The following is a 14,095-nucleotide window of genomic DNA, read 5'->3' as shown; positions in this document are numbered from 1 at the left end:
AACCAGAACCCTAGGGAATTTCTGTGTCCACAATATAAATCTGAATGAAACCAGCACAATATTATCAATGCTTGAGGATATGCTTTCGTTTTATGACTGATCTAACACACTTGTCTGTTCTAGGTTTTCCACAGGCTGGGCCAAAGTGGAGGTCCTAGATTGCCTAGTCTACATGTTTCTAGAAATGAGACTCTGTCTTCTTTAGTCAGCATCCTTAGAGACTGGACTTGAGGGATTTTAGGCAGGAGGCAAGCGGTGGGCACAGCTTTTTACCAGCTCCCCATGTGACATTGAAAAATTCTCCCGATCTGTCCCCATCAGTCGATTACCAGGGCTCCTTCCATCTGTAATGCTCTCTACTCTGTACAACCTTTGCTCAGCCCCGGCAGGCTGGAAATGAATTGGCTTGTCAAGAAAGTCACCGTAACTCAGCCAGTCAATTTCCAGGGTGCCTTAGCCCATCTGGGCAATGGTATTGTGTTCTAGTAGTCAGTACCTCATTGATTTGAGTAGGAGGGTGTATTGGCTGGTTTTCTGTCTACTTGACACAAGTTAGAGTCATTAGAGAGGAAGGAGCATCAGTTGATGAAATGCCTCCATGAGATCCAGCTGTAAGGCATTTTCTCAGTTAGTGATCAATGGGAGAAGGCCCAGTCCATGTGGGTGGTAGTCTTGGGTTCTATAAGAAAGCAGGCTGAGCAAGCCATGGGCAACAAGATAGTAAGCAGCATCTCTCTATGGCCTCTGCATCAGTTCCTGCCTCCAGGATCTTGTCTTGCTTGAGTTTCTGTCCTGATTTCTTCCAATGATGGATTGTGATCTCTAAGTGCAAGCCGCTGAATAAACCCATTCCTCTCCACCTTGCTTTTTGTTCATGGTGTTTTTGTTACAGCAGTAGAAACCCTAACTAAGATGGGGGGGGCTATAATAGACCCTATTTTCCTTTTTCTTTCTAGGTGTTTAGTGATGACCTTATCAACCCAACCCTTGATAATATTGTGCTGGTTTCATTCAGATTTATATTGTGGACACAGAAATTCCCTAGGGTTCTGGTTCAGGGACAGGCCTGTCCAAAGAAGCCCAGGATGCTTGGGTGCTTGACAATGGTGCTACCACACCACTATGACAGCCAGACCCCAGAGAACCATCTGAGGGGACTGGGTGTGCTGTGGGAAATGGACATGCTGCCACATGCTGTCCCCAGCAGTCCTGGTCTAGATGATGATGTCTGGAGTTGCCTCTAGCTAGGCAGACTGGAGCTTACAGGAAGGTGGCTGCCTTGAGGCAGCAGTCTCTGCTTTAGCCTATTGAAAAGACTCAACTGCAATTGAAGTGTGATGTCATTGACAGGCACGTCAAAAGAACAGATGGGACTGTATCCCTAGGGATTTTTAGAAGCCAGATTTATAGAAAGTATGAGTGTGCAACATAGATGAAATTTTATTTTGTATAATAAAGATGATGTGAATCAGCAGAAGTCCCCATCTTTACTCTACATGTTGCACTGCCCTTGGGTTTATGGTGTCATGATAACATAGAGTGAGAGTTCAGGGGCATTCTCCACTATGGCACCCGTCTGGTTCTTTCAGAAAGTCTGGCTCTGTGGGCAATAGCAACCTGCTGTTGTGTTCCCTGGGCCTCTTGCTGGTCTTGATCTACATTCAGCACATGGAAGCCCCTTCTCATGTGGTAAGTTGTTACCACTGGAAAGGACAGCTATTAGAATAATATCAACAGTTGCTCATGGAGCTTCAAGGAAGCATGTCCTAGCACATGAGCTTCACTTGTTGCTGGTGGGCACAGAGAGTGGTCACATAGTAGGCAAACTTTGCCAAGGATTGCTTGACTTTACAAACTGCGTGTGTTATCTGTACCCAAGGTGAGGAAGCCAAGAAAATATCATGGCCTTCCTGGTGAGCCAGTCTTACCCAGTGGCCTGGCTTTCTTAAAGTTCTTCTGTGGGTGCTAATGATAAACTCATTATGGGTTTATCACGTAAACATTTTGAGACAAGCAGTCATGAAACATTTACTGAGCAGCTGCTGTGTATCAATTCCTGTGCCAGCTTGGGAACATAGCCACAGAGCAACTTGACAAAACTTAACTTACTTCTGGGAGGAAGGGCCCAGAGTTGACAGTGAAAGGCACAAAGGAGAAAGTAGGTCTAAGTGTGTGCCTGGGTCCTGGCTTTAGGAACACACAAGAGGCACCTTCATTTATCTCTTCACTAAACACCTTTATGGGAGGAAGTTCAGGTCTCAGAAATGACCTGACAGGAATGTGGGACTGCATGCTTTGTGACTCTGAGCTCCTCTTAGTTGACTTGCTTAATTGTCTTGTTCATTACACAGCTGGTCAGGTGACCTCTGGGTTCTTCTGAATACAAAAGTGGCCTCTTGACACTATATCTGGTGTGGAGAGAGTCTTCAAGAAGCATGTAGAAGAAGGTTAGGCCTCTAACGTTCCCTCTGGGAGTGCTCACAGCGGTGGACCTAACAGAAGCCCCCTAGGTCCTCTTGCCACCAATCCTGAGACAATCCTGAGACCTGCTTTGGGAGGTACAGACCACCCTTCCAAGCAAGCCAGATAATGGGATGGAGGAGTGTGTAGCCACCCTTTTCAGCTGCCCTGTACCTCTGTCCTTTCCATGTAGTCCTCAGCTCCTCACAGGCTGTTCCACATCTTGTGCTTTCTTATCTTTTCTGTCTTAGCCTTTAACCTGAATGACTGGTCGCTATAAACTGTACAAATGGATCTACCTCTGAGTCCTACTGTTACAAGAGTACCCCTTTTCCACTTTACCTATCCAGTGGCTGGGGCTCCTGAAGACCTGTGGCAGGCTCAGGGCCTAGGGCATAGAGTGAGAGGCTGAAATCCAGGCTGTCCTTCCGCATTCTGCTTGCTGTTTTCAAGTTCCTTGCCTGACCTGTTTTTAGCATCGACTACCCTGCCCCCTCCCCCTCCCCCACACAGCACTAACTGTGCTTAGACTTTCAGGACAGATGTTCTACTCTTGGTTTCTTTTATCTTCCCTGACAGGCCTTTGAGTCCCCTGTCCCAGGCTTCAGCCTCCAATAATGCTCCCTGGGACTACATTTTTTTTTTTACTTGTTTCCTGTTGTGCTCTATCATTGAGTTACACCTCAGCCCTGTATCCATCTTGATGCTTTGAGGTCATCTGTCCTACAAAAGGTGTTTTCTCAGCTCTCAGAAGGCAGAACCCTTCCCTTGGAATAGCAGTGGTGGATGGGTGAGGCTGTTTAAACCCTAAAAAGGGTTCTGCTCCACTCTGCCTTCTTAGGGCCTCTTCAGAGCACAGCACGGGATAGTTGATAAAGCTCCACAGGGGGTTGGAACGGACATCCCTCTCATTGAGAGTGCACAGCACCTAGAAATCTGATATTTCCTTTCCCACTGGTTATCAGCAGTTCTCCTCTCTCCTTGGGACTCAGTTTCTACGTTGTAAATTGAGCTGGTTGTACCAGCTAACTTGACTGTGACTGCTATTTTAGAATCCTCCCATGTGCTGTGTGCCTGTCAAATTGCCCAGTTTTGCTAGCCTGACTTGGTGTTATTTGTGTGCTGACCTCTGGGCCTGTCAGCTCAGTGGTTGCCATTTGGCCCATGGGACAGTGAGCATAAGGCTTCATTTCTAGGCCTTATGAAATTAAAGACATTGGTATATCTGGGTCTTTTGGATTTTTTCTTCCTGTTGCCAAGGCTTTTGTAAACAGAATAGTGGAGATTAAAAAATTGCAGTCTTCCATCTCCTTTATTTTAGGTTTAAAAGGTCAGCAATGACAGACTGAGATAAGATATTCTAGAGTCCAAAGCTTCCAGGATCTTATGGTGCAGAACATATCTTACAGCATAGTGATAAGTGGCCAAGTCTTACTTAGCCCATGAACCCAATGGAGGAAGACAACCAGGTCCTGGGAATTTCCTGGCCCCTTTCTTCCTAGCTATGGTGCACTGAGTTGTGCTTCTCAACTCATGTCCTTGCCCTGAAATCAAGCTAAGTGAGGCCACTATGGTGGGCTCTGATCCACAAATCACTGTCTTTGTAAGAAAAGAGACATAGGGAGATGAAGACAGGCAGAAGTAGAGGAAAAGGTCTACCAATCCAGTAACACCTAGATGGTAATACCAGAAAACAAAAGAAATGTCTGGAACATATTCTCCTCATGGACCTTTAGAGGAAGCTTGGCCTTGCTAATGCTTTGATTTTGGACTTTGAGCATCTAGAGTTGTAAGAGGATATATTTCTCTTGTTTTTTTTTCCTGTCCAGTGTGAAGTCTTTCAAAACTGCCCCAAGACATACAGACCTTCCTCCAATTCCCCAGGCTCTGCTGCTATAATGTGTTCATGCTCATGCTCCCAGCCATTTGACTAAGGACATATTCATGCTTTATGGGCAGCATCACATCTTATCTTTTCATGTGGAGCCAGCTGTGTTGATATTGAATCTGTCTTGTCTAGACTTCCTTAGTCTTATGACTCAAGCTGTTGAAGCAGAGGCTTAAGGGATCTTTGGAACCATGGTTCTTCTTTTTGACTCTTGCCCTGGAAAATTGTCTTCTGGTACTGATAAATATAAAAGGATACTGTGTGTATCAGAGAAATAGAAACACCATGAAGATGGCCTCCTGAGAGATGGCTCAGTGGTTGCTAGAGCTTGCTGCTCCTTCAGGGACCCTGAGTGAGGTTTCCAATAGCCAGTAACTCCAGCTCCAGGTGATCTCATACCCTCTTCTGACCTTCACAGGCACTGCACATGAATGCCCATACACAGCCACATCAATGGAAACAAATCTTAAGGAAAATAGAAATATCATGACAAAAATGTGAGAAGGATATGTAGAGTGCTGCGACCATGGTGGTCATTCATAAGGCCCAGCCACAGAACTATTTATGTAGCTATTCCTGGCCCAAAGGGGGTCCTACAGAATATGGATGTCTATACATAGGCATTCAAGGGGATCTGGAGAAGGTAGGAAAGAGGCACTAAGAGTAAGAGAGGATGAAATGCTGGGCTTTGTTTCTGTGGCTTTAGGACAAAGAGGAAGTCAATGATTAGAAATCAGGCACATTGGTGATGAGGATGTAAAATGCATACACAGAGAGAGTCAGCCATTCACACCTTTATATATATGAACATGCCTGTCTTCATGTATGCATACATTAAATACAACAAGCTCCAGCAACCTTGTGGCTGGGTATATATCAATTCCTGAAGAAAACTAGTCTCAAAGAGCAGTTTCTGTACCCAGATTCACAGCAGCATTAGTCACCATGTCTAAACTGTGAGAGCAGTGCAAGCATTTGTGATTATGTGGCTGTGCAAGCAATGGCATATTATCCAGCCTTAAAAAGGAACTGAAGGTTGACACCTGTTAGAGCATGGATGACCTTTCAGGATATGATACTCAGTGAAATGAGCCAGTCATAAAAGGACAAATACTTCTTTCATCTTACTTCTAGGAGAGACCTTATATGAGAATGTTGCAGCCAGATTTGCCAACAGACAGTAGAATAGTGGACTAGGGAAGAGAAGTGGGAAGTTAGTGGTAAATGGAATGGAGTTTAAGTTTGAAAATCTGAAAAAGTTCTGAAAACAGAATTGTCACAACCCTCCCACTGACCTAGGCAAGGACAGTGGCCTGAATATTTTCAGCAGGCTTTACCTGGTCAAACCAGTCATTGGGAGGCAGCACAGGTGTAGCACCTCTTGCCCACAGGGTCAGTGCTCTTTCTTGCCATAGAATCCATCAGGACAGCAGGCACAGGGGAGGCCATGCCTGTGGCTTCTCCTGCCATGGCTTAATGGCATCCAGACACCTTTGTTTGGTTCCACATGGGAAGTTACCAAATAATGAATTACACATGTGACTCAGACCCATTCATTTTTTTTTTATACACAAAAAATTTTGGTCTATCCTTTAAATTAGGAAATTCAACTACAGATTTTAATTTATTATGCATCTGTGGTCTTTCTCATTAAGATATTTTTGTTCATCTTTTTAACAGGCAGATAAAAACATAAAACATATTTATGAACTGAACACAGTTGACCAAGCCATTCCATATAGTATAATGCTTTATAAAGAGAAGCTTCCGATGAGACAGGTCTCTTGGCCTGAAGACTGTACAAGAACCAGAACAGTTGATGTTGGTTCCCAGGGCTTTTTCTGAACCCTACAGCTCAGAATAAAGGTAGCCTGGATATCACACAATTGACATTGACATCAGGAAACTACACAGCATCATCAAGGGTTGGCTTTTTAATACATAGTGGCCATTTGCTCTATGTGTATGTCTACAACAGAGGATGACAAGAAGCCCATGAGCATAGCTGGACACTGATGACCCGCTTCAGTCACAATACTCCACATTTTGATTACTTATTGAAGAACACAAAGACCCTCAGCAAACCAAGTTTAAACAAGGACATCAGGGAACAATTTACAAATGGGAAACATTCTCAATATGCCCTTTAGAAAAAAGGGATGGCTTTATGTGATCTGTAGCTGGCATTTTAAAGGAGTTTTCTTGTAACCAAAATTCTTTTTCCCGAGATGTGACTACTCCTGCTCAAGGGTGACATGAGTGGTCACACCATGCATTGGTGTGACCAGTGGGAACATAGCAAGTTTTCATTTGACTTTCTGTGGATGCCAGAAAGCTGAGACAACCTTTTAGTGGTGTGGGAAGGAAGTGGGACAAACGCAGCTCCTGTCCATCTTTCAATTCACACCTGTCTCCTGGCAGACAAACCTTGAGCTCAAGTGACAGGCATATATGGGAGTGGAGTGATATTCTAGGCATCTTCCTGAAAAGTATGATATCTATAAGTTCAGAAGGTGAAGGAACCTCAAGAGCAGGATGTTACCCATTTCACCTCTGTTACAGTGGGCGTCCAGATTCAGAACCTAGGAGCATAGTGGAGAGTCAGCTTTCCACTAGGAAGAGAGTCATCAGCCTGGGCTTCCCTGGAAGGGCAGCAGACATCAGACCTCTTTTCTCTGCCTTCTCTCAGGTTATCACTCTTTCTAGGAAAGCAGGCTTGGCACAATGGGTGCCCACACTGCTGGAACAGGCTCCTGGGAAAAAACGTCTCAGGATTTCCAGACCTGGCTTTCCTAGTCTTACCTGTCTAGGTGGACCCAAGGCCTGATGACTGACCTCATGCTCAGTCCTCACAGACCCAGAAGAGGCAACAGCCATAAAAGAACAATGGCAATGTTCTGTTCCAATAATTATGCCTTCTGGGTTAGATTTGTCCTGTGGGCAAGAAGACCTGGGCTGGAAGCATGCTTTGGTGGATGACACACCCATGCCTTCGAAGACACTGAGGTGATCCAGTGAGTACTTGCTGTTATTTGCCAAAGCACATAGTACAAGTCCAGAGGAATGACAGTGATGAACCTGGATTGTCATTTCCTGGCATCTGTCTCTGCTCCATCACAGCTCTTCCTAGGGTTCATGATGTTTCTAAAGTTGGAGTATGAAAACAGAAAGCCGCCAGCCAAAAATGAAGGTATTAGAAATGAAGTGGTATTTTTAAATAAAAATGCCATTGAAAAGTCCTTCTCCTCTACAGGTAGAGGTCTCAAAGTGCAAAGGTTCTAAGTGCAAGGCTTTGCACAACACTCCTCAGACTGCCTCTTCTGGAATCTCAGCAGGGTGAGGTCAGGGGCTTGGGAGGGAAGTACAGTACCAAGAGGATGTTCTTGCAGTCTTGTTCCCTGAAAAGAACCTTACTACATTCAAAAATGAAACTTCAAAAGGGAAATGCCTGGTGAGAAGAATAGAAATATCATGCCAATAAATAGTTCCTTATTCTTTAAATATGAATTTTGTCATATATATGTATATGCATATAGACACACACACATACATATAGACACATTCACACACATGCGGTCTGCAGATGGGTCTTGTGTGCTTTGCAGTAGAAGGTACCTTTACAGGTGGCTCCCTCTGGTGGCCTGTCTGCACAATGACCTCCTTCTTGGTTTTGGTATACTTTTTTTTTTTTTTTTTTTTTTTTTTTTTTTTTTTTTTGATATGGGTATAGCAAAGCTCCAAATAGGCTCAGGTAGCCCCTACCGCATTGCACAGCCCAAATGGTGAACAAATGGTGGAACTAGTGTTCATTAAAAAAAGAAGTATCAGTAGAAAAATGGTGGGAAGCGCATCTTGTCTCATGCTCCCTTTTTCCTTCATACTGTGCGAAGAACCTCCTTTCCTCCCTTTTCCTTCTTTCTCCTTCCCCCACCTCATGGGAACCTAGTAAGAAGCCTAGTAGGCTGTGCCCTTATTGAATGCAATTGGCTTCCTGCAAAAACCACATAAGTAAAGTCTTTAGCCATGTTAGTCATTTCCCTCTTTGGTAGGTGCACGGGTTCTCCTCTCTGGGTGCATGTGTGACTGCACGTGTGTGTGTGTGTGTGTGTGTGTGTGTGTGTGTGTGTGTGTGTACATGTGCTGAGAGAAGTTCTGGTTAGAGGGATGTCTCCATGCTGTGTAGTGGGCTCCCAGGCCTGGAAGAGAATGCTGAAGAGGTAGCTGACTTGGTGGCATGCGTGGTCAGGTAGATGCCGCTGTCTATGGCATTGTTGTTCTGGTTAGGGGGTGGGGGAGGCGGGGCCCTCAGGCGCTCTTCGTTCTCATCCACATCTGTGTCATCGATGAGCGGGATATTGTGGGTGTAGTCATTGATCAAAAACTCGGGTGTTGCCATGAAGTTATGGATGCAACTCTTGGATTCTGGTTTCTCCAGGCCTTCATAAAGCGAGCTACGGAATGCTTTCACCACCCGGATCTGAAGTGGAGGGGGAGGGACAGAGCAGAGCCCACATGGGGGAAGGGAAGGGAAGGAAGGGAAGAAGAAAAGGGAGAGGAGAAGGGAGGGAGAAGAAAGGAGAGGAGACAGTCAATGGGTGGCTGGAAAGTTGTGCCCACATCAGTGGCTGACACACTGCATGATGAATATTTACATGCTGGGGGACTTGTAGGGAATGAGATGTCTTTGATGGACTGTGGTAAGGGTTTATAGCTCTGGACTTTCATGTTGAAAACATCCCTGACCTGGGCACATATCCTGGAACAATGGGCTTATGCCTGTTCCCTTCCTGGTTCTTGCCCTAGGAACAGGACTGGCTTAGGTGGCACCTGAGGTCTTTGCTCAATATGAATTCTAATTTTGTAAAAGACAAATATACTGAGATTCTCCAAAGAATGTGCTGGTGGCCATTTCTGCACCTACATCTTAGTCCTTCTTTCAGGGGCATCCACACACTTGAACTCCCATTTCTGAAAACTTCTCAAGCCTCCGTAACACTGTTCCTGCCTGGCACTCTTTTACTTTACCAGAGGCTCTGAAATCACTTTGTGTACTGCTTCTTTGTCTTGGCATGTCCCAGCTCTGTCCTGTCCCTCTTATTATTCCTCTCTGCTCACAACTCTGTATAGTGCTAGAAAGCTATGTAGGTATTATAACACTGTCTCTTTCTCAGAGCTCTGGGTCTAAGAGTCCACTGGCCCTAACCTGGAGGCCAAGACTGAAAATGGCCACACAGGTTTGCATGTAACAAGCCTATTCTTACTCAGCTGCCTTGGTCTACCAGTTATCCGCATGGTCTTCTGTCTGATTTGGTCTCATTAGATACTTGGTGTCTTCAGCAGCCCTTTGCAGTCTACCCTTCTGTCTGCTCTCCCCCAAATCACCCCATCCTCTTCCTCCTCTTTGAGCTTCTATTCAGACAGCTTTTCCATATGCTCCTTGTCTACCCTACTCTTGTTTTCAATTCACATCAGTATTATATTCTCCAAGGAAGTGCTTCCCATAATACTTGGACCTTCTCATCACTATGGCCATGTGTCCTGAACCAAACTCACATCCCCTCCAGCCATCTCTGCCTCCTGCAGGGCAGTGCTTTTAGAACTTGCCTGAGAATCAGCCTGTCCCTCCTCTGGATTTCCCACATTCACTTACACACTCCAGTCTCATCTTTTCAAGCCACAGAGAAGCTGTCTCTCTGATCTCTCCCTGGCCCCACATGCTGGACTCCTTGTGTTTTTAAAACCAGAGGTCAATGAATAGGTTTCTGCTAGATCTTACACAGGCCAGTACCAGCATAGCTGCTTGTATCAACTGTCCCTAGAAACACAAAGCTAGCCATGATGGCCTCCAGGTAGTGTAGAGGACAGTAGAAAGACTACCAATTCTCCAGGAGGACAACTGGGTTCAGTTAGTTCCTCCCTTTGTGAGGCAGTGGGCACTTTATAACTTCTAAGTCATTTCAAGGAGCTAGGGTTTGTCTTTCATGGCTTCAGTAATATATTTGTAAACTCTGGCCAAAAGATGAATGAACCCTGAACCTCTTCTGGTTTTGTAAATAAAGTTTATTGGCAAGCTGCCATGCCCATTCATCTGTTGTAGTCTGTGGCGCTGTCATGTTACAAGAGTAGTTGTGCAGTTGCAGCAGAGAGCTGGCTTGAAAAGTTAACTATGTTTACTGGGTGGTCCTTTATAGGAACAGTTGAAAATGAATCACCCAGACTACAATGAGTCCCTTCAGCTCTCTAGTCACCTTAGGGGTGACAACTCAGCCAGGTCAAGTACAATGCTCCCAAACCACAGCCTTTGGAATGCAAAGAAGTGAGTCAAAAGGCTCTAGAAAATTGGGGTTTCCAAAATCTACATCTGAGATCCAGTTCAGATTTTTTTCTGTTAGATCGTGGGTGGCTAGCTGTTCTTCAGGCCACTATTCTCAGACTGGCTGCTTAAATATGGTTAATATAGAAATTGAAAGCTATCACCAATTTTAATGAGAAAAAATAATTCAATGCCAACATTGTTTCATTAGGTTTTCTAGGGCAAGACTGGAATATTGATGCTGGGGACATCACTAAACTCCAGTTGTCTGCTACACCACCATGTCACAAAAAAGAAAATGAGTAGCACATTGTTGACTCTGGGAGAATCTGTTAAGTCTTCCAGCAATGCCCAGGTGATTGGCCACAACACATTAATTGGACCTCACATGGTCAGGCCAGACCCCCTGTTCAAACCTATCCATGGGTCTCAAAGCAGCTGCCTCAACTCCAAAGTCTTTTCCTGAAGAAAAAATTAGGTCACAAGGCAACTCTCACATGCTCCTCCCTGCCTTTTACAGCTACTGCAGCTCTGACCTATTCCATTTGCTTCTTCCTCTGCTAGATCCAAGCACAGAGTGCCCAATGTACCAGCACCTGTATATCACATGCATGCCATGTGTAAAGGAGTACAGTGCCTCTGCTCCAGAGGGCTACTCGCTCCAGTGTTTTGAGTCATCTTGAGGGTAACATCTGAGAGTGAGTCAGCTCTGCTCCAGCATCTTTCTTGCAGGTATTGAAGTCTGGGGCTGTTGACCTTAAGATTGGGCATTTTCAGCCACCCAAATTCTGAAGGGCACAGGTACCTCCAGGGAGACTGATCCAGGCAAAGCAGCAACCACCTGTTCTGGAAGACGGGCCTTATTATGATAGGTGCCTGCAAGCATCTCCAAGACCCTGGGATTCCATCTTCCTGATCTGGAGTTTGGTGTGTCTGGCTAAGCTGCAGCCAAGGATGAGTTGAGCCCATGCCATGTCCCAGCCCACAGCTTGTCCTGGTCCTTCCTTGGCCTCCTGCCTGGATTTTTCACTGTTCTACACATAAAGCTTCTCCACATCTACTCTTCCCCAGGGCCATCAACAACCCTCAAGGTTTCATCTGACCACCTAGATGCCATCAATGCTTTGAGTACCATATCCAGCCAGGCCCACTTTTCACAGCCCACTCCTACTGCTCCCAGGTGCCTCCCTTGGAGGTCCACTGTAACTCTCACTCTCCCATCCTCACTACCTTCATGACCTTCTGGCTCCATGGTTCTGGCCAGATTTCAGAGGCACCTCACAAGCTCCTAGCCCATCCTCTTTACATACTTCACTGTCAGTTTGTCCAATGGGACCAACCCCAAAATATTTCACCAGAATCTCTGCCTTCCTCCATTACAGCCTCCATGTCCTGCCTGAACGTTGATGACCTTGGTTTGCCTGGGGCTTCCATCCTGCCTCTGTGCCTGACACACAGCTTCTGACTAAGGTCTGATGACCCTATGGTGGCCTGCAACATCCCATGTCCAGATGATGTTTCTAGGCTCCTTCTGGTTACTGAGTCAGACCCTGTCACTTCCTGACCCGACTACAAATATTCTTGTAGGTGATAGAATTGGCCTGGGTGGTGATTGGGGGTGGTAAATCATGGAGCTTTAATTTATAGCCCATTTGCCTATAGCATAAAGGCTCTTCTGTTTGTTTGCTTGTTTGTTTGAGTCAGGGTCTCAGCATACAGATCAGGCTGGTTTCAAACACTAGATCTCCTGTTTCAGCATTGCTTCCTTACCCAGTGCTGGAATGACAGGTATGCACCACCAGATCCAGCTTTGCAGAGTAATTTCACATCAAAGACTTCTCTAGGAAAAATAAACCCTAGATTGTGGCTGAGGCTTCTGGGAAATACAAGGAAATCAAATTGGTCTGGAAGAAGGTGTCTCCAATTGCTTATCACCCAAATGAGGTGCTATGGCTCTCCCCAACCTCATTCCTCATCATGTGCTTGTTCTTACCCCAGTTCCACAGTCCCATTCAGCTGTTGCCTCACTTCTGCAACTCATCACGGCTAGTGTCCCAGGAAGACTTTTGACACTTTATCTTTTGCAGTCCTTAACCAAGCAAAGTATTTGATGCTTCCTTAACCTCCCCTGAACTCCTTCCTAGCCACTTTCTTCCTGACCCTTTTCTAATATCCAGGGACTGCTTCCTTAGCCTAGGTGTTCCTGTGTACTCATAGCTTCCATTGCACCTGTCTTTCAGTTGCTCTTTCAGCTCCAGATGTTGGTGGCTGAGCCATATCTCACTCTTTGATATAGTATCAGCCACTGACAATCCCACTACTTCCTCCCTTCAAATGACATCCAGAATCTCCCACTTCACACTCACCCACCAAAACTGCCACAACTCCAGGCTCAAGCTGGCTGCCACAGGGCCTTTTTTCTAGTCTTCCTGTTACTGTTATGGACCTCACAGTTTATCCTCCACATGGCAGCTGGTCAGTCCTTTCCAATAAATACCTCCATCAATGCAGGGAATTACTAGCTGCATCTCCCACAGAAGACCTGTAGCCTCAACCACAGGTCTGCCTTGGCCTCTCTCATTCCTTCTCTTTTACTACTTCTATTCCCTGACATATTCCTCTCTCAGGCCCTTGGCATTGTCTGTCTGTTCTGCCACTAAGATCCTACTCAGTGAGCCTCAGGGCTCCCTCCTCACCTTTTTAGTGGTTCCCCAGCACCCAATCAAAACTACCCAATCCTAGTTATGTTCTGTTTTGTGTCCTCTCAGTGGAAACTAACCACTAACCCCAAGTAGGACTTTTTCTATAGAGTTCAATGGTGTCCCCAACTCTAGCGAGCTGTTCATACTCAGCAGATACTTGGTGAGTGAGTATAAAATGTCTGGTTCAGCCTTGCCTGTCTTCTCCGGTAGAACTACCCTTCCAAAGCTCTCTACCCACTTGGCTGTAGCTGGAACTGTCTGAACACCTAAGGTTTCCAATCCCAACTCCTGCTGAGTTAATTGTGAACAATAACCCCCTAACCCTGGATCCATCATAGATTCTCCCACATCTACCATAGCCACCCTTTCTCTTTGCACACCAGGCTGCAGACTCAGAGAATCTGTCTTCAGTAAGCTAGAACCTAGAATAGAACCCCTAAGATTTTGAGTGGTCTCTTCGCTTCTCCTAGGAGGCCTGTGACCATGTACAGTCACTCCCTTTGCTGATCATCAGTTGCTACCCAGAGAAAAATCACAATGTCTCATATCCATGTGGCCTAGACAGCAGGGCATGCAGGGTAAAGGTTGCTAACCTGGCACGGAACTGGTGAAGATGTTGCAGACCAAGCTGCAGTTCATAAGTGGGAGCAGAAAGGAATCAAGGATGGCCTGAGGGATGGGAGATTCAACCCCTATTGGGCTAAACATGTGCTTCCATAAGCCTTCCAATGT

The 14,095-nt window shown here is 45.6% G+C and overlaps 1 protein-coding gene across 6 annotated transcripts in view; it reads right to left on the bottom strand.

The window, feature by feature from the left end:
• Window positions 1-8,049: 8,049 nt before the first annotated feature.
• Window positions 8,050-14,095, bottom strand: part of Atp2b3 (ATPase plasma membrane Ca2+ transporting 3) — a 67,637-nt gene continuing 61,591 nt past the window's right edge. For 2 of the 6 annotated variants that reach the window (XM_031363989.1, XM_031363997.1), the window contains one exon: window positions 8,050-8,825. In XM_031363989.1, the coding sequence (XP_031219849.1) occupies window positions 8,505-8,825 (321 nt within the window). In that variant the 3' untranslated portion in view covers window positions 8,050-8,504. The remainder of the gene's footprint in view (window positions 8,826-14,095) is intronic. The other 4 variants (XM_031364005.1, XM_031364024.1, XM_031364015.1 and 1 more) reach the window with 4 other exon arrangements.

This window comes from Mastomys coucha, chromosome X, assembly GCF_008632895.1.
Source record: "Mastomys coucha isolate ucsf_1 chromosome X, UCSF_Mcou_1, whole genome shotgun sequence".
In the NCBI taxonomy this organism is placed as follows: domain Eukaryota; kingdom Metazoa; phylum Chordata; class Mammalia; order Rodentia; family Muridae; genus Mastomys; species Mastomys coucha.
Note: the sequence above shows the minus strand (reverse complement) of the source record. Positions and strands in the feature narration are given on the sequence as shown.